Source organism: Ambystoma mexicanum, chromosome 1q (genome assembly GCF_040938575.1).
Source record: "Ambystoma mexicanum isolate Mex_15411 chromosome 1q, UKY_AmexF1_1, whole genome shotgun sequence".
NCBI classification, from domain to species: Eukaryota; Metazoa; Chordata; class Amphibia; order Caudata; family Ambystomatidae; genus Ambystoma; species Ambystoma mexicanum.
In genome coordinates this window covers 1,259,435,290-1,259,456,911 of record NC_090922.1, presented here as the reverse complement: position 1 = coordinate 1,259,456,911, position 21,622 = coordinate 1,259,435,290, and the positions used below count along the sequence as shown (strand labels likewise).

Here is a 21,622-nt window from a genome sequence, read left to right as displayed (position 1 = left end):
GGTCTCGCGTGCCGTGCCTTGGGTTAGAGCCTGTCCCACTACTGCACACTTTGCCTTCTTGCAAGGCCATACAGACCCTGAGCGGCTGTGACCACTTGGGTCAGTAGGGGCTGGAGCACTGGTGGACTGGGCTATGGCATCACCCACCGATGTTTGGACAGGAGATTGCCTTGCAGGTATCCGTACCTGTGTGCTGGTGGCCGCTACTTCCCCAACATGTCCCTTCCCCTTTGATAAAGGGACTACTGCACCTGGGTCTCTGTGAACCTGTGCCTGGACCACTACAGGCCTTGCTGTGTGACCCTAAGCCTGGGCGGTGGGTGCTGCAGCTGCCCCTGCAGCTTCCTGACCCTGGCTGGTAGGGACAGCAGATGACACTGCTGCTCTGGGACCCCTGGTGCTGATGGACGCAACTTTCCTGACACGTCCCTTCCCAAGACAGGGACTACTGCACCTGGGTCCCTGTGGACCTGTGCCTGGTCCACTACAGGCCTGGCTGTGTGACCCTGAGCCTGGGCGGCGGGTGCTGCAGCTGACCCTGCAGCTTCCTGACCCTGACTGGTAGGAACAGCAGATGACACTGCTGCCCCAGGACCCTGGGTGCTGGGGACGTCAGCATCAGCTGCATCTCCCTGACCCTGTAGGGTGGGGGGCACAGCTCTCTCTGCATGGCTCTGGGAACTTCGGCCACCTCGTCCACCTGATCTACCCTTCCCACTTGTTGCCCTCCCACTTATGGCACTGATGGAATTGTGCAATGGGAGGCGCAGATATCAATTGTCCTGGGCGATTTCAGTGAGGGGGCAGTGTACGTGATGTTAAACGTACCAGTGTGCTGCCGCAAGGCTCAATATAACCCTTGGGAAAAATAAACGGGCCGCGTAACGCACAGGCACCCCAAAAATGAAAATGACGTGTACGTGACCCTTCGTTAGCCCACGTGTAAAGTAAAAACGTAACACAGTACGCTGTGGCACCCAGCAACACAAAAATGTGCATACGCGAATGTCACATAGGGTAGTATGACCTTGAAAATGGGGGTATGCGAGACACGGGGCACCCACAGTATGCAAAATATGTACGTGACTCACCGTCAGCCTCAAAAACAAAAATCAAAATGCACGCGCGTGTGTGCGGAGGCAAATCCCCCACCAAAAGAAAAACCTTGCACTCTCGCTGTAGGGAAGAGATCGCGTGGAAACACTAGAATCGCAAAGTCCACATGTCCGTCCGCTATTGCTAGTGCAAGCGTGTGATGGTCTACTACACACTGATTTATCCCGATACTGTACGCTAAGACCAATGTCCAGTGCGTGTCATGTGACTTATGCATGTAGGCCCTTTCCTCTAAATCCACACTAATGCGCTGTTTCTGCACGTGCAGAGTCACTCTGTTTCCGGCTGGCAACGCGAGTAACACAGAAGACCCATGCTCCTGCCTACCAGCCAATTTTCCTGCCTCCAAGTGCCCCAAGCTGCCTTCTACGACCCATCTGCTGCTGCCTTCCCACTGTGTGTGCCTGCTGCCCACGTGCCCTGCAATTTTGGTGGCTGCTGTACAGCCATTTCCAGTGCTCCTGTCGTTGGACCTGTGACCACATCTGCTGATACAGAAAACTCCTGACGTGCCAGACCATCGCTCCACAGCCCAGCACCAGTACTACCTTGCCCACCCACACCTGCCTTGGGGGTTGCCATGTCTGAAGCAGCAGCATCGGAGGCCAGTGGCATCCCCCCGGCAGCAAGGCAGAGGGCTGTCAGCTTCTCAGCCAGGGAAGTTGACATCCTGGTGGAGCAAGTCCTGGTGTATTATAATGCCCTCTTCCACGGACCATCGCAAGTCAGCAAGGAAGGATGGAGGAAGATCTGGGTGGATATCGTGGGTGCCATCAACGCAGAGGGGGTGGCACCCCGCAACTACATCCATGGCTTAAGCCCTGGGAGGACTTCAAAGCCAGGACCCACAACAAGGCCCAGTGCTTTCCCAAGGCTGGCATGGACCAAGAGGGGTGCCGGGGCTAGTTGACCTTAGACAACAAGCGGGTCCTGGAGCGGTTCTACCCAGCGCTGTATGCCCAGGTCATGAATTTGGAACGCCGTCTAGAGTCGACTGGTAAGTGTCCATGTGTACTTGTCCACCATAGTGTATGTGCATGTTGATGTATGGTTGGAGTGTGCACCTTGGCCTCTTGTCTGGTATGTCTCTTGTACAGATGTCTGTGTGCATGTCCCAGGCAGTGCTGCATGCGAGTCCATTCAAGCATGTGTCACATCAACAGTGTTTGTGTGGCAGTATGTGATGCGCAGCAGCATGTAAAAACATGCACATGGTTGATTGCATGTGCCTGGACTTGGCCATGTGAGAGGTGGCCACATCATGGACATGCGTCGTGCATATGTGCATGTGTCTGAAGAGTGAGTGTGTGCCTGGCCAACACTCCGGGATGGATGTCACTTGAGTATTAGATTGTGCGATTGACTCATGCTGCCAAATTGACCTCTACTGCACTCTGACGTGATAGCTCCATGCCCTCCTTCATGACTGTCAGATGATGTGTGTGAATGAGATGTGTATGTCCCATGGTGCATGTGATGTGAATGCACAATTTTGAGATGCTGACAGTGCCTTGTCCAAGGATGTGATTGTCTGTTGTTGAGAATGCCAGACATGATTGTGCATGTGTGTTAATTGCACTAACCTGTGTGTTGTGGACGGTGATGATGAGTGTGACCTTTGACAGTGCCACTCATGTACATTTGCTTTGTGCAAAACAGACATATGTTCAGTACCCTGATGTTTGTGTTCTATATCTCCCTATCCACAGCGACGATGGAAGAAGAGGGCGGAGAAGGCGCTGTGGAGCAAGGCAGCAGGGATGCCTCCACCATGAACAGACGCAAGGGCCAGTCACGCTCCCAGCTCATATAACCTTCGGGGAGCAAGGAGACTGGTGCTACATTCAAGCCAACGGCTGCAGCTGCTGAGGGGAGGCCCGAGAGGGTGAATTCGGTTTGGGCTCCTTGGAGTGGGAGGGACAGATGAGGTAGCACAGGGGCAATCCGATGCGGAAGACGGGGGGGAGGCATCCAGGTTGGCGGTGGTGGAGGAGGAGGCCGCATCAGCCCAGCCCTCGGGCCCCGACGAGGGTGATGACGTGGGTGTGACTCGTGCAGTCCAAACCCAGGAGCAGGAGGCAGTACAGGTTGCAGTGGAGGGGCCTGTGACTGATCATGCCCCTGGGACTGCGACTGCACCAGTATGCACCTGTGGGCATGCCCCAGGCCGGACACATCCGCAGGTGGTGGATGTTTCCACCCAAATGGAACCACCAATACCTGGGGATGTCGCTATTCAGGACCACATGGAACCAGTGCTAGTCGGTATCATGAGGCAGACAGGCACCATTTGTGATGATGTGCAAGCTTCCAATCTGGGGTGTGCATGTCATCACAAGGAGTTCTGCCGTCTGGTGAACTGGCTAGTACATTTCATGATCTCGAATTGGGTGCGTGGGCTGGCCACTTCTGCGACCCCCTCCTCATCTTCCTCCTCTGTGCTCCAGTCGTCCTCCCTGCCATCTTCCAACCCAGATGTCACCAGGGCCCCCTGTGTACCTGTCCCAACCCCAGCGGCCAACCTGGTGGAGACCACACCCTGCCAGAGTCTGGAGTCGAAGTTGGATCAGCCGAGGTGGTCACCATGCAGATCCAGCCAGCTACAGGAGCTCTGGCAATGGAGGAAGAGCAGGCGCCAAGGAGCAGGGCACGTGCACGACAGCCCCGGGGGTTGTCATCATCCCAGAGGCTGTCTTTGAGGCGCAGGCACCGGGCTATTTGGCCACAGCAGGCTCGGAGTAGGAGGCTACAAGACTCTGGGCATTCAATCGCAGGGAGGCAGGTATCAGCCATCAGGCAGGAGGCAAACGTGGACCTTACACAAAGGATGTCTTCCGTGTGTGAGCGTTTGGGCCAGCAGATCGGGGCAGAGCGGCAGCGGGCATGGGAGGCAAGACTCACCATGGCCAGGGTGGAGAATTCACTGCGTCTGGCAGAGAGGTGGGCTGAGGTCCTCGAGGAGACTTGCAGGAAGTGTGAGAGGAGCATGTTGGAGTCCCTGAAAGCCCTCGAGGGGGAAGCGGAGGCCCGCATAGGGGAAGTGAACGCAGTGTTCGATGATGCCCTGGCCGAAACTATGAGGGAGCATGGTGAGGAGAAAGACTAACCCACTGCCATTGTATATAGTTATTTAGGTATACATTTTTTTTTTGGTTCATTTGTTTGGGAGTAATTGGACTATGCTCCACTTTTTGTATACAGTTGTTTTTTGGTGTGTCATTTCATGGATTGTTTTTTCATGTTTTTATTATGCATTTGGGACAATGGACCTCTTATACTTACTTGTACATAGTTTTTATCTTTCTGGATCCTTTTGTGTTCACCATGATGGAATTGATTTCTTTTAATTTTGAGAGTCATTTAAGGACATGGACCGCATTTTTGAGTTTGACATATTTTTTTGTGGCCTCTGCTTTTTTCTTTGGACATGCTTACTTGTTTTGGTGATTTCATGCACATTGTATTTCTTTTCAGGAAATTAATGGGAATTTCATACTTGTTTTAATATAGTTTCTTATTTTTACTACAAGTGGAGTTTGGTCTTGGATTTTGTGCTAGTTTGATGCTTCCTTACTCTGTTCTGTGTCCCCGATGATGACCAATGTGGTTCATGTGTGTGCACACAAGCATGCTTGTGTCATGTTTGACATCCATTTGCATGGGGTATGTCCTGGTGTGCATGACCAGTGGATGGGTGTTAAGGTGAAGTCGGAGTGTGCACCGTGTGGTGGTCTTTGATTTCACATGTGCAGCAAATTAGTGTCTTGGTCCTCATTGTTTTTGGGAGGGTTGTGGGTTGGGTGAGTGATGGGAGTGTGTAATTCTGAAATTTTTGGAACAGGACTTGCTTAATGCAGTTTCAGTGCCTTCACAATCATGTATTTGTGCTAATTTAATTGTATCTCATGCAGTTGGACATCCTGCTTTGCTATTTCAATTTTCCCTTTGGTAGGGTTTGACACATGGACAGACCAGTGCTGCAGTATATGTTAGGTAACAGTATGTTTGCCATGTACACAATCATGACTTGAGTCATTCCTCGGTGTTTGTGCTTTTGGTACTCCTCTGCCCTGCTGAGGTCCTGTGGAAATCTGCTATGGTCAGCTGTGTACCCTATGAACTTGTCATAATGTCCCCTTGCACGCCACCTGCACACTGGCACTGGCTCACAGGCTTGCACAATCTTTACACTGTTTGTATGTATGCCAGCAGACACCTACCGACAGTTTGCGACTCCTGTTTTCACTTAAACTTGGAGTTGACACCGGCTAGCCAGATTAACTTTGTTGTCGTTTTGGGTGTTTTTCTTGAGGTGTGCTTCACATGTGCAGAACTACCACCTCCGCAACCACATTTAATCAACACTTCCCAGGCACGAGCACCGCCTCAATGTCACCTGCCCAGACACATTTCTAGTGTCTGTCTTCACTCAGTTCCCCCACCCGGGACTCTTTGGCCATTTACACACTTGTGTACATGTGCATTGCGAATGACATGTGATTTGATTGGATGTCATGTCCCTCACACATGGGAGGGTCACTCGTGTGTTTATGGGGAAATAGGTTAATGTGATGTGCGCTCATTGTGGCTCATGCCATGATACGCCAGGAAAATATCTCTTAATGTGACACAAATCGAGGGTGCTTTGAATTCTGTCACGGTGTGTGTATTTGTACATGTGTTTTTTTTACATTACTTTGTCACGTGGCATGCAGGGCCGCTCTTTGGCATACATTTTTGTGATGTGTATGTTGGGATGTGGTTGCAGTCAGCAATTGCTTGTGATCAGCTGGGACACTGATGCGTGTGGGTTAGGTGTATGGCTTTTTTGTTGTTTGCTGTATGTTTTGTGGACAGGTGGTTGAGGGTGGTGTCAATACATGGTATGCAAGTTCACAGACAAGCCATCGATGGAGTGTACTTGTGTCACTATGTCAGCATCCGGCATGCAGGTGGTGTCCAGTATACGAGGCATGCCTGCAGGTTGCCGTGACGGGTGATGGGGTGAGGGTGTCCCGTGACACAGGGCCTGGCTGCAGGTTTCTGTGATGGGTGATGGGGGAGTCCCGTGACACGGGGCCTGCCTGAAGGTTGCCATGACGGGCAATGGGGTGGGGGTGTCCCATGACACGGAGCCTGCCTGGAGGTTGCCATAACAGGTGATGGGGTGGGGGTGTCCCATGACACGGGGCCTGCCTGCAGGTTGCCGTGATGGGGAGGGAGTGTCCCATGAAACAGGGCATGCCTGCAGGTTCCCGTGATGGGATATTGGGGTGGGGGTATCCCGTGATACGGGGCCTGCCTGCAGGTTGCCGTGACGGGTGATGGGGGCTAGGGGGTGGTCCCTTGTGGTGTGAGCTGCCTGCGGGGTGTGGTCACGGGTGATGGGGGATCCCATGTGGTGTGGGCTGCCTACGGGTTGTGGTCACAGGTGATGGGGGATCCCATGTGGTGTGGGCTGCCTGTGGGATGTGGTCATGGGTGATTGGGGCTGGGGGTCTCCTTTATAGTGTGGTATGCCTGCAGGGTGTGGTCACGGGTTATGGGGGGTATGGGGTGTGGGCTGCCTGCGGGGTGTAGTCATGGTTTATGGGGGCTGTTGGGATCCCTTTTGGTGTGGGCTGCCTGTGGGGTGTGGTCACAGGTGATGGGGAATGGGGGGTCCCCATGTGGTGTGGGCTGCCTGCGGGGTGTGGTCATGGGGGATGGGGTTTGGGGGATTCCCATGTGGTGTGGGCTGCCTGTAGGGTGTGGTCACGGGTGATGGGGGCTGGGGTGTGGCTGTGCCGTCAGGAGGGATCTGCTTCCAGTAGATTTATGCGTGTATCACGTGGTACGCGCTGAGTTTCCACGCAATTTGGCTGTGGTGCGGACCCAGTACATGCAGAGTTTCCATGCGATTTGGCTGGGGTACCGCATCCATACCCTGCCAAATCCTTGGAAACACACTGCGTACCCCGTCTGCACCCCAGCCAAATCGCATGGAAACTCAGCGCATACCCTGTCCGCACCCCAGCCTAGTTGCGTGGAAACCCTGCGTGTACCCCGTCCGCACCCCGGCCAAATCGCGCGTAAACTCAGCCTATACCCTGTGCGCACCCCAGACAAATTGCACGGAAACTCAGCGCATACCCCATCCGCACCTCCCCAAATCGCATGGAAACTAAGCGCGTACTCCGTCCACACCGAGTTTTCACGTGATTCCGCTGGGGGGCTGTATGCTGGACCAGGGATGGCGCAGGGGCTTGCTCTATGTTAGGTATTTCACTAGGTTTTTGCTGCACTTGGGGGCGTGTTGGGGGCGTTACTGACGCTGCTTGATATTCTTCGCGGCACGGCTAGTGAAGACTCCGGAAATCCATGAATACGTGTGCAATTGAAGTATTACTGTCTAGTTGAATCTTTGTATCTGCCTATCAGGGGTTAAAAGCTAAAGAGGGCAGGAAGCAGTATGTGCTAAGGCTTTGCTTTCACCGCATCCTGCCCTGTGGCAACGTGTAGGTATTCTTTGAGTCAGATGGTCAAAAATGAATGCAAATGAAAAAAGCGCTGCTGATACTGATGTATTACAAGCCTCCAGCACCTGAGTTCCCGGGAGAGCCATTGAAGGAACTGTCATTGTGAAATGTTACATAAATAAAGCATTTCTATTCCTCTTTGAGGGGTAGAAATGAAAATGGTACTGCAGCGGTTCGTACAGCTGTTGTTCCACTTAAAACAAAAGCAGGACAAGGTCAGAAACGACCTCGTTATACTGCGCCTCTCCCAAACCGTCGTTGGGGAATGCTTTTGCCGTCTGCTTGTTTTAAAGCGCATCCAGTTTGCAAATTCAGGATGTGGTTTAAAATGCACAGAAACGCACCCCGTTTTGGGCAAATGACCTTTCTGAATAGGAAGCATCTTTTTTTACACAAATAACGTGACATGTTAGCGCATCTACTCATTGTCAGCAAACACGCTGTGAGAATGTAGCCCACTGCTAGGAAGAGCAGTTGGTGCGAGGGTGTTTTCCGCCCTAGGTGAGGGACGTACATTCTCTCCAAATGATTGAACACTTTGTGCCTTTAGGGTACATTTTGCTCCCCTATTGATGGTGCGCTAGCAGGGTCGGATTGGCCTCTCGGCATTTCGGCCCGTGGCTGGGCCGAAATCGTCCCTGGGGCGTTGGGGCCGGTTTCTACCAATGCCTAAGCCGGTTTTGCAAAACCATATTTTTCGTAGTGTACTTAGGAACAATGCTATTTGATTCCACTTCCTATTTTGCCAAGGGGTGAAAGGCCGTGTTTCATCCTTCTTGGGATGTCACTTTGGGGTGAGGTCAAATGACATCACTTCCATTGATGTCATTAGAGGTCAATAATAATTAATAATTAGGTATTTATATAGCACTACGAACCCTCAGGTATCTGAGCGCTGCTTATTATTACCAACAGTGTGTGGTGCTCATTTAGTGACCTCGGAAGGATGAAAGGCTGAGTTTGTCCCCTGCCGGGATTCGAGATGAAAGGCTGAGTTTGGCCCCTGCCGGGATTCGAACCTGCGTCAGCCGGTTCTGCACGGATGTCAAAGCTACTTGCTGTGCCACTTGACCAAAGGTTGTGAGTCGAGAGGTAGGACACTTTTTTAAGGCGAGGAGTGGGCCACTTTTTTTTGGGGTGTCCGGGCTTATTTCTTGTCCAAGTCCGACCCTGGTACTAGGGTGCCACCTACTCTAACCTTGCATTACCTCCTACTCGTACATCACTTTGCTCCATGGAGGCCCTCTATCAGTACAGATCTCACCTTTTTTTTCAGCCTTCTGTGCCACAACCAACCCTGAAATCTTTGACATTGAAAAAAGCCTTGGACTAACAAACCCCAGAGTAACCTGATACCGTTGTACTACAAGCCAGGCGATTAAAACATTATTTTGTGTGTGGGGGGGGGGGAGGGGTGAACGCGGGGACAGCGGGCCTGACTATTTTCTTTCCTTTGACATGTCGGTGTAAATGTTCGGGTGTCAATGCATAACTCGTCTTTCATTTGATTGTTTTCCCTGCAGTGGCCAAAATATATATACATACTTGAACCGTCACCTGGACCTGATTACGAAGGCTTCGCCCGTGGGTTTGCTGGCTGTTGACTTGCATGTTTGGCCAGATTTCCATGGCAACAGATCTCCCTTGGCAGATTTGACACTCAAGGGCACGGTAAGAAACAGTCTGTCTTTGAAGAAAGGTACACTCTGAACAAAGCCATAAAGCCGTCGGATCAGAAGGTTGGTTTGACATCCCCCTTTGCTCTTGGTTTTATGCAAGGCTGTAGGCCCACCTTCTGTTAAGTATTAACAGGGTCCACTTTGAGCCAAGTGCCCAGGACGTGTGCGGGCGGCGCCGGTAAGAGCGAAGGAAGTGGATGCGATTAATGTGAGCCGTTAAAAGATCAGGCAGGGCAATTTCTGCCCTCCGACCTTCCAGCACAGCAGCGTACTTATCAGAAAAAAAGTGTTTAATGCAGTTAGCCAACTCTGCCGTTTCCCCTTTATCCCAAAAGAGGAGGCAGTCCTTGGCCCAGCAATACTTCTATAAATCTGCAACATGTTGCAATGCCTTCTGATAGGTGGTTCTTCATTTTTATGTGATAGTTCTGCTTCTTTGCATGCTTCAGACCAATAAAGTTTGTCATTTCCGTGGATGTCAGACTGTTTTGAACCCTTTTACTTTGTTCTGGAGTGTGGCAAGAGGGCCAAGGCTCGCTGTCTTTTGCCAGAGGCCCAATCTGCGTTTCTGCGTTTTCACAGCGCACAGGGGCTCCCTACATAGGGCTAGGGGCCATGCAGGCCCACCATGTCATGGTTTCCTAGATTACTTGTTTTTAGCGTGAGTAACCGGAGGTATTCCTGTGTTACCTGTGGTTTGAGGTAGGGAGGCCAGGCAATCCCAGGCCACGTGATCATTGATCACATTTTAGAGTAATTACGTCCAGTTTCCTTATTAATGTCACATACATTCAAAAATGTGGTTACTGGGGTGAAAACCAGGTCAGCCAAACCCACCAAATGAATGTGCCTGTGGGATCTGCCCAACTCCTAAACACTGACATGTAGCCACCGGTGCACTAATAGAACAGCACCAGCTGTACACATGGAGCACCCAGATCACTCTGCCAACCCATGCCTCACTTCATGCCACATGGCACCTAGGCGGTGGCCAGGGACGTTATTTAGGGGTCGCCAGAGGTCGCAAGTGCGACCTCTGCCATCTCCCTTGTGACCTCTGTGCTCTCCCTTATGACCTCTGACCTCTACAAAAAATTACAAAAAAACCTTTTTTCTGTTTTTTTGTAATGCAATCTCCTGGGCTGTGGCCAGCACCATGTGGCTCTTTACTTCTGGAGTGGCTGGCTTTCTTTGTCAGGCCCCTTAAAAACAAAAGAAGAACAGGAGTGCCACAAGTCTATACTTTTAGCACTGACCCTAAATAAGAAAGAATATGAATACCAAATAATGTGTCTTTCTGGAATTCTATACAGTAATTGCTAGACTCATTAAGGGTTTATTTCAGGCACACTTCAGGGGGTGAGTCACTGATTTAGTCTGTTCTTAAACGCCTCAACTCAGCCTTTCATCCTTCTGAGGTTGATAAATGAGTACCAAAACAGGTTGGGTTATATTGGGTGTATATGTTTTCCATGTAAAGCGCTTAAGCGTAAGTGCTATATAATAACACATCATTATCATTTGGTCATGGACATCTGCTTGCATTCACAGTAATTTGGTAATATGGGCCTATACACTCATCTTAACAATACATATGGCGATACATTCTTGTATGAAATTTATACATCACATTATAGTGATATCGTAACCATAGTTTTCGTAATGTACAATGCTATGTGATGCCTCTTCCTGTTTTGTCAACGGGTGAAAGGTCGTGTTCCATCGTTTCCCGCGATATCACTTCGGTTTGGGGTCAAATGACATCACTTAATGTGATGTCATTAGGGGTTGTGTGGCGCTATTTGTCTCCCCAGCACCCTTCCAGAACAAGGTAAAGTAAAATCCCCTTTTAACATAAAAACCCTCGCGGGGTGCTTTGCATAAGAAAGGTCTAAATATTAGCAATATTTTTCACTCGCACAATTTTGGTTTATTTCATACATTTTTTATATCAATTCACTAAAATCTTGTACACCGTTCATTTAACAAATCAGGTATCAGGAAGTATAAACAGAATGGCCATAGGTCCACCTGTACATTTAAAAACACATTTTAAAAACACATCTTAACCAATCTAAAGTGCAAAGTGCTTCAAAAAGTATTGCCATGCTCAAGTGCTTACAATTCTAAAAACTCTATTTGTGCAAAAAAATCAGTTAGTTTACAGATCCTATTAGGGATCTAGTATCTATTAAAAATGCCCAACATGTTTCATTCCTCTTAATGCTGACCTAATCAAAGGAACCTCTTCAGGGGTTTACTGCTCGCTCTGATAGGTGATACATAATCTGCCTTCTTTCCTCCTATACATAGGCTTCATATTGTTCTGTGCTACATGGAGCCATACAATCTAAAAATCCTCCTCTTATTCTTTACCAATATTTTAATTCTTGGAGGGGCGTGGCCAACGGACGTGGCATGAAGACGTGAGCTCTCGGTGCTCCTGAGGCCGTCAGCCGTATCCTGCGATATCCTGCTAGAAAAACGACTGCCCATGTGAAGTAAAAGGTGTTTTCGGGTATCGGAACATAACGTTTCTCATGCCCGGTGGTCCAAGTGTGAAATCGGCTGCCAGTTTCAGAGAAATAAGCTGGTAAAAGTTCGAGTGATGACGTTTGGGAAGTTTCCAAAATGGCTGCCGGGCACTGCTGAGCGTGAACCCGGCGACGCTGCAAATCCTGGTACCTGTGGAAGAGAAGCTGTGCAGAGACGGTCGCTGCTTCGGAGGGAGAGGACTGCCTTTCCCCCCCCCCTATGCGGACCAACAGATTGCCAAAGAGGGGGGACCGGCTACGTGTGGGGACTCGTGCCGGAATTCCTGGCCCCCCCGGCTCCCCGAGTGGACACAGGCGCTCCGTACATCGTTGAGTGCCCGCCAGCCTGCTGCTTACCTGCTACTCTGCTGACCTGTGGTGCGCACCGGGAGGAGGAATTCACGAGACCCGGTAAGGAGAGGCGGGAGTGGGCCCTGACATCTGTCTGCCTGCCTGGAACGCACTGTGGGAGAGGAGTTCCCGTGATCCCATCTCGGTATAAGCGGGCCCCCCGCCTGGGGTAGAGCAACACCCCGAGAGACTGCCGCGCGAGTGCTCCGCTACCCAGGAGCTGAACTGAGATCCGTTTGCTTTCCCAGCGCAGGCCCTGAAATACTGGCACATAGATGCAGACACAGGCCCCCGGCAACATTTTCTCCCAACCCATAGCGATTTGAGAAGTGCCTCCCAACCGCAGAACGTACTTTTCTTCATAATACAAGTCCTTGCTTCGCAATATGGGGAAGGACAAGCATAGGAAAACCTCCACCCAAAGCAGGATAGAGCAGTATGCAACCACTCCGCTGTCTAGATCACCGGAGAGGTTAGCATCGACCGAACCTGACATCATGACCAAGGACAATCTACAAGGTGTCAACCGCCAGATAACCGACATGCTACTGCTACAATGAATGAAATCACTAGAGGGAAGAGTAGACGAAAGTGAAGGTCGATCAAGGCGCAATAACGTCCGCATCCTAGGCCTGCCGGAAAAAGCTGAAGGAGAATGCATGGAGCTGTTCCTTGAAAGATGGCTATCAGACATATATGATACTGAATCCTTCTTCAAATTCTTTTCTCTCGAAAGAGCCCACCGCATCCCAACGGGCAGGGTCACCCCTGGGGTGCCACCACGTGCGATCATAGCAAGACCTGTGAACTATAGAGACAGGGATGCCATACTACAAATGGCAAGAACGAAAGGGTCCATCACCTATAACGGCTCGAAGATCTTCTTTTTCCCTGACTTCACTAGAGAAGTCCAAAAAGCGCGTCAATCCTTTGACCCACTTAAAAAACGCCTTCAATCGCTTGGAATCAAATATGGTCTGATTTTCCCAGCTCAACTCAAGATATACTACAAGGGCACAACAGTACACTTTAGGGATCCCAGAGAGGCATGGAATTGGGCAGAAAGGCACATTGAAGGCAATTGGAACGGAAAGAAGAAGGTTGGAAACAACCATAATAGACCACATCCAGAAAGACCACCGGACAACAGTCCACCACAGCGGCAGGAAAATGCGCCACAACAGTAAAACGCATGATGGAAACGGCAACAGAAAAGGCAAGTGAAAACACGAAACACGAAAGAGAAATGAAACCTGCTAAAAACGAGATTCACATGGCAGAAAGTAAGTAATGGCTGGCGACTGGAACCGTCCCGCCCCCCCTTTGGCAAGAAACGAACGTACAACGATTGGCAGAGCTCTAGACTGCCTAGATATACTGTCTAAGTAAAGTTTGAACTGTTAAGGGTCGACAGATGTTTCGGTTGGGGATGAAGTATGGGGAGGGGGGAGTTTCGCAAAATTTACAAGTTGGAAATACTCGATGAAGCACTACATATTACATAAAACAGTGATTAATCGACTAGCAATTACTGTTCCCTGCTGCGAGTCACACGCATCCAACGCCCCCACTATAGGAGGCTCCATTGCCAGCTGAAACCAAACACATGAACGCAACTCTACAAGACAATAAGAACAAAACTTTAAAACTACTCACCTGGAACTTAAATGGCCAAGGAACCAACATGAAAAGGAGGCTGGTGAGACAGTTCCTGAACAGGCACAGTCCAGATATAGTCTTCCTAACAGAGACCTATCTGGCGGGTACATCCAACGCACTATTTAAACGCTCGAACTATCACACAACCATACAAGCTGGTTTCACGATGGGAGCCAGAGGGGTATTGATATTAATCCACAAAAGATTACAGCTCACCCTCACCAAAACAATACAGGACACTGGGGGAAGATTCATATATGCCACGGGCACGCTCTGGAACAAAACGATATCCCTTATGGCGATCTATGCTCCACTGACTCTCCAATCCAGACTTATGGACGATGTAACGCCCTTGCTAACCAGCAACACCTCGGACACTTTGGTCCTAGGAGGAGATTTCAGTGATGTCATGAACAATGTACAAGACCGTACGCATCTACGTAACATAGACCCTAACTGTCAAACCAATCTGGCCACATTTGTGGAAGCGTTTGGTATTAAGGATGTGTGGCGCGACCTGCACCCGGAAGAAAAGGGGTACTCCTTCCACTCTGGAGTACACGCATCGCTATCACGCTTGGATTATTTCTTCATGCCCGCGACATTAACACACACAGTAACGCAAGCCGAATACCTTCCACGGGGCATCTCAGATCTCTCCCCTCTACTCATATCACTCACGACGTGCAAACCAGCTCCTCCACCGGTGTGGAGATTGAATAACTACTACCTAGGTTCCCCTGAGCTGATCGAACGCATACAAAAGGCCACTACAGAGTACTTTGAGACCAATGAAGGATCAGTAGAAAGTCCCTCTATACTCTGGGAGGCATACAAACCAGTGCTAAAATCATCTCCTGGACGACGGCCCAAAAGAAAATCCATTCGGAATCACTGAGAGAGGCAGAAATAAACGTAAAACAAGCAGAAGAAACACATCTTATCAACGACTGTCCAGATACCAACAGAGCACTGATGCTAGCCCAAAAGAAACTGCAAAACATCGCATTGGACAATGCCAGGCAGGCACATAGTGCTATGCGAGCCAGAATATATGATACTGGGGACAAAGCGGGGAAGGTCCTAGCCTGGCTTGAACTGAGAGACGAAGGGCACAGCCATGTGAGAGCAATTGTGTCCCAAATTTGCAACCCTGCCTCACGGACCAGGAAATATCTGAGGAATTCGCAAAGTTTTACGAGACACTATATAAGGCACCTACAACTCCCCCTGATACCTCTATATTAGATGGTATCACCCTCCCGACTCTCAATGAAACCCAGATTGCTAGTCTAGAAGGAGACATCACGGAAGACGAAATTGCAATGGCCATGATGCAGCTCCAGTCTGGGAAGACCCCTGGACCAAACGGCTTTCCTATAGAAACCTGGAAGAAGAGAGGCTGTATCAACCTAGCTCCCCACCTACTCAACATGTTCCAACAGGCCCGGACAATGGGACGCCTCCCGGCGGACCTGAGGAAAGCTACAATAACTGTTATACCCAAAGTGAATAAGCCCACAGATCAATGCAGTTCATATAGGCCCATCTCCCTCATTAACGGTGAAACCAAGATTCTGGCCAAACTCCTAGCGATATGCCTATAGCAAGTCATAACATCCCTAGTCCACTCGGACCAATGTGGCTTTATGCCAGGCAGATCCACGAGAATGAACATAAGAAGAATACACTTGGCCATTGAGCGGGCCCAGGCCCTCAACATCCCCCTGGGTGTACTTGCAATAGATTTTGAAAAGGCGTTTGACTCCATTCGATGGGAGGCTCTATGGGCTATCATGCGAAAAATGGGGTTTCAGGAAGTTTCTCTCTTGGGCCCAACTCCTATATGAGGCACCAATGGCTGAAGTCAGAGTGAACGGCTGGACTTTCCATTCCTTTGCATTGGGAAAAGGGACCCGACAAGGCTGCCCACTATCAGCCCTACTCTTTGCGCTGGCCATGGAACCGCTGGCACAGTTGCTGAGAGAGGCACCCACATGGAGTGGCATCCCGGGGGGTTCAGAATGGGAAGACAGAGTCTCATTATATGCAGACGATCTGCTACTATATTTGAGGGATCCCAAGACGACGTGCCCGGTGGTGACACAGTTGCTCCAGAAATATGGTGCTTTTAGCGGCCTGAAAGTAAACTGGTCCAAATCCACGTTATTTGCACTAAATGCTCTAGGTAGTGGGGTTCCCGAGCCTTGCCCATACAGAATAGCCCCTGATCACTTCCAATATCTAAGAATTAAGATCATGAGGAATCTAGATGATTACATACTAGACAATTTACAACCCATTACGGAGCGATTCACAGGGGATGTGCAGCACTGGATGACCCTACCCTTGACCCTGTTAGGCCGAGCCGCACTGTTCAAAATGCTGATACTCCCCCACTACCTGTATGCGCTCCAAAACACTCCCCTACACATACCTGTGAAAGAATTCCGGAACATAGACAATATACTCAGAAAGCTCTTATGGGGGGGGGGTGGACGCCCGAGAATTGCCCTACGAACACTACAAAGGTCAATATGGGAGGGTAGAATTGGCCTACCAAGACTACAGACATACTACTGGGCCAGTCAGATGTCGGTAGTAAACGATGCAATGCACACAGACCCAACACTGCCACATGTACGGGCTCCTCCCGGAAATGTACAAGGCAATGCCCAGAGCGACCCCCCGAAACATAGCGGCACAGACGCCCCGTATTTGGGCTGAATCACATACCTTCATGGGATGGGGAGACAGAGTCACGCCAATCCAACCATTATGGAATAATGGAAACCTCTATGAGGTAACCAAATTACCGAGATGGCCAGTATGGATGGGGTGTGGTATAGAGAAGGTGGGCGACATTGTAACAAATGGCACCATCAGATCCTATGAAGAACTGGCAATATCCTTTAACCTCCCAGAGACAGAAAGGTACCATTACACACAGCTCCGACACGCACTTCAGCAGCACCTCCCTACACTAGCTGACATGCCAGATACCACGCCAATAGAACGCAATATAATAACAGACTGCATTCAGGCTAAAGTCACCACAGTAATGTACAACGTCATCACCTCCTTTGCTACAACAGAGCTGGTGCGGCTCAAGACAAAATGGGAAGCCGAAGTTGGGGAGATATTACCAGAAGACTTGGTTCAGATATTAATGTTCCCCCGGGAGGTGGCCATATCGACCAGGCTGCGATTGGTACAGCTAAAAATACTACATAGAATCTACTACCTGAGGGTAGCCCTACCCCGCTGGGGTAAGATAGCGGAACCCAACTGCCTATGCTGCCAAAGAGAAGAAGGAACTTTCTTTCACACACTTTGGGAATGCCCAAACATCCACGATTATTGGCGGCAACGCTGTGACATCCTTACTAGAGTGCTACACAAGACGATCCCCAGTGACCCGAAATTGCTACTCCTTGGAGCGGATAGTGCAATAGACTTGTCAAGGTACGAAAAGCTCTGCTTCATGACAACAACTGCAATTGCTAAAAGGAATATAGCACAACTATGGGGTGCTGCAGAGATGCCGCAAATTAGCCAGTGGATCACTGATGTACAGATTTGCATTGCCATAGAAAGAAGAGTGTATAAAGCCAGAGGATGTCCCGAAAAGGCGGACAAGATATGGCACCGATGGGAAGACGAGGTGTGAACTCTGCAACCAGACTTGATATAACACTCCTGAATATAGAATGTGCAGGGCAGTAGAGGATCCTTCACACTAGCACAACAACTTTAATACGACTTTGTATGATTTGCTTGTTTGAGTATTCCATTGTACGGTACTATTGTTTTTAGTTTGTTTTGCGTCTTGGCCCGGTGAGGACCAAAGTTTGTATGTTACAAAACCAATAAAATATATATTTTAATTCTTCTCTTATACATTCATAGGATACATGTTGTGTAACCTTTAGTGTTTCACATATTGTTATAGTTAGCCTGCACTTATTTACAACTATGCTTTGTCAGCCATTAGATGGTCCTGCAGCGCAGCATCATTTCAAGCTTCATTCTGTCTGCAGTCTGCGACTTGGTGTGGGCAAAACATGTAAAAACATATATTGGCTATTAAGTCTATTCTATTGCAGCTATTCAACCAGACTCATGTACTTATACTTACTCTATTTACTAGGATCTTTTCCTCTAAGGCGGGTACCCAGTCAGTCCACTTTGCATCTGTACTCGTCTGTTGCTGAAAAATAAAGACTCACTCATGTGTGTGCTTTAGGAGGACTGGCACCTATTCGACAATTAGCACAACTACTCTCACTTACTTGAGGGAGGGGTGCTCTGAGTCCTCTGTGGTATGGAGTTGAAGGGGGAGATGTCTACAGCTATTTATCAACTTTCCCAATTATTTTGTGCCTAATCTATTTTGTATCGCTAAATGATATAGGGCCTGATTCATGGAAGTGTTTTATAATGGCGCAATCCCATAGGAAAACGTTCCATGAATCAGGACGTTAATGTCTTATAGGCTCTCAGACTTCAGTTCTAAGGTAGCTGCTAAATCAATTGCCTTCCGGAGCCGGCTATGCTCTTCTAACATTCTACAGGAAAGAAACCATATATTGCTGCTCATATTTCATTTTAAATTCATGTAGGTGCTCTCAACCTCTTAGAAACGAGTGTGTCCGAGTCTGGTCACTCACCAATTCAGTCCAGGCATCTTAATCAAAAGCCTTTCTGCGCGGTCTCTGACTTTCGTTTATACTTGTAACCAAGGGCAACATAGTCCCGTGGTACAGGACGAAAGCAGTTGTCTACAGTTACAGCCATGTGTTGTTTCATTCCTATTGCAATGGGGCTGCATGAAAACTAATTGTAGTCCTGCGTTTCAACTCAAATCTTTGGTTCATTAAGCTTGACATGAAAAATCTTGTAGTCATTTCCTGGATTTTACAGAATTAATTAAATTCAATAAGGTAATTCTGTACAATTGTCCCTCTTCTCTACATACTACAAAATAAATGCTTGTCATGACCAATGCGCGTAGGTGCGCTAGACACGCTTACCGGTATTCTCTATCTGGAACAGCCTGGCTGTCTCAGAAACCTCGCTACAAAACCGACTTCGGGGTTAGTGAAATTCAAAGCACTCTATGGATACTCCATTCTCTCCTTTGTCTTCCTAGTTTCTCATACTTAGGCGCATGGCATTTGATCCAGCAAAAGAAACCTTTCTGAGTTTAGATATTGTATCACTGTATACCATGATCCCTCAAGCGAATGCTCTACAAATGCTAGAAGAGTTACTATATCTGAAACGCACCCCAAATGAGACCACTTTCTCTTTTATAATATGGTGCATAGAGATGACATTGACAGAAAACTACTTTATGTTTTTAGATACTTTTTATAGACAGAACCATGACACTGCTATGGGGGCGACAGTTGCACCAAGTCTAGCAAGTTTGTACGTGGAATTGTTAGAGGAAACTAAGATATATGCAGACTTGATCCCTTACAAAAACTAAATCAAAACATGGAAAAGATAAATCAATAATGTGCTTCTACTATGAGGTAATGATGTAGTGTAAATCACCTGGTTTGTAGAGCGGCTGAACAATCAAGACAGATGTCTGCAATTTACGATGAACCATGACAACTTTGAAATAAACTATCTGGACATCACTATTTTCACTGATGCGCAATGCAAACAACTGGCAGTGAAACCTTACCACAAAAAAACAGATACAAATGTGCTGCTGAATTTTGAAAGCTTTCACTCAAAGCATACGAAGGAGACCCCCATGTTCGGGCCATTTTTACGGCTGACAGACAATGGAGCAGAAGCTAATGTCCTGAAAAGTAAACTGACTAAAAGAGGATACCCGAAGCTACTGGTAAAAAAAGTATGCAAAGGAGCTAGAAACAACATCTGGTGTCCATGCCCTTAGCTGTACATAGGGAAAACAATACGAAGAAAAAAAAATGAAAACACAGATAAGTGATCATAAGAGCTGCATCCGAAACAAAGTTAAAGAGGCACCTATGGTAGAACACTTCTTAACACTAGGTCATAGCTGCGAAGAAATAAAATGGACTGTGTTATATAGAATAGCCAAAAGATACCAATGTAGATGAAGACCGCCTTTTCAAAAAAGAACAAGAACTGATTTTTCTAACAAAATGTGATCAGGTAGGGCTTATTGAAAACATTGAGTGCCATATGATTACATTATAACACAGTACCCTACAAGTATGGGAAGACGTATGTAGATAGACTGGGTTCCTCCCGTACTGATGTGAGACTTCATGAAACTAAAAAGAATGACTAGCCATGGTGAACTGGAGTGTCCGACCCAGCCCTTTAAGATGAGGCAGCAATACTTAGAGACGGATGGAGATGCAGAATATTAATCAAACAACAATAATAAAAACTGACACAGGAAGTTGGCAAAGTGTGTCGATTTAAATATTAAATATCTAAAACAGGGAGTTACAACGAACATCAACGCATTCGCTCGATCTTCACACTCAATGCAACACATAAAAAATCAGGTTGTGTACTAAAAACTAGTCATTATTGACGTCAATATGCGTTGCAAACTACAAAAACCTACTTGGGATGGTGATAGGCTTACAGGGAACATCTAGGTATAGGTTCCATACTTGTCAGGGAAGGTGATTGGGGGGTCTAACATCAGGTGGGGCAACTAACCCCTCCTCTGGTGCAGGTTTCTATGAAAGTCATCAAATAAACAACGTCCCATCGGTTATTCAAACTATAGGGCTTTCTATTACATGTCCCTCTATAATTGGTTGGCACCCTTGTAACCCTCTATAATATTCCACCTACGCAAGCAGCACATAGGCTGGCACACAGGTGCTGGTGCGCTGGTCATAACCATAGCTACCCACCAATTTAGCCCTGGCCTCAACCATCACACTTGCAGTCTACTAGTCAATTAAGGGTTTGAACTCAGCCTTGGAAATGTTCTCTTCTCTGTGCTGGAGAACACGAGGGAGTATAGCATACTCTGTCTTCTTGGTTTCAATACAGCTCATCATAGTGTCTATTTTCATCTGACCACTTGAATGTAGACCATGTTTTTGAGTCTTACTGCATTTAAAATACTATTATTTGATGAACCTCTGACGTCTTCAATGTTCTCGCCCCTCACTTAAGACAGAAGGTTTGTTCTTTTCACACGTTCTGTGATTGTTTGTACACACTTTCTTTGATTTACCTCCATGGTTAGGTTTTCCGATTTCTAACTGCGACACACTGAAAAAGTCTTTCTGCTCACGGGATCAAGCTCCATACATTTTCTATTTATATACGTTGGCGCAGCGCTGCAATCTATTCACTACATAGCTGGCCTTTAAGAATACTTTGTCTACTTGCATTACTGCTTCTGTATAATTGGAAATTGACTTGATATCTTCTTTATTTATTTCTGTAGTATGAACATCTTCCTTTCCAGCCCAAAATGTAGCTCATCTTTAACACTTCCTCCTTATACCTATAGAATGAGTAAATTTTCTCGTCTTTGCATCTCTTCTGGGTGTGTCAGCTCTATTGTTCATGACGTCACCAGTCTTCTCTTTTGCTCAGTTTTCACACTTCCTCCGGGATTTCATTCAAATGGCCATCATACTGTTGTGTATGCATGTGTGGCTTTCCCAATGGGAATCGTACTTCCAGGATTCTCTACTTCCAGGATTCTCTTTGCTATAGGTATTCTCACTGGTAATGCACGTGACTCACACTCTGGTTCCCAACATACAGGCAGCATGGAGGA

General features: G+C 48.1%; 1 protein-coding gene across 2 annotated transcripts in view; it reads left to right on the top strand.

The window, feature by feature from the left end:
* The window catches only part of FGGY (FGGY carbohydrate kinase domain containing), a 2,730,916-nt gene that overhangs the window by 1,968,995 nt on the left and 740,299 nt on the right, over positions 1-21,622 (top strand). For both annotated transcript variants that reach the window (XM_069642074.1, XM_069642075.1), the window contains exon 11: positions 9,158-9,305. In XM_069642074.1, the coding sequence (XP_069498175.1) occupies positions 9,158-9,305 (148 nt within the window). The remainder of the gene's footprint in view (positions 1-9,157; positions 9,306-21,622) is intronic.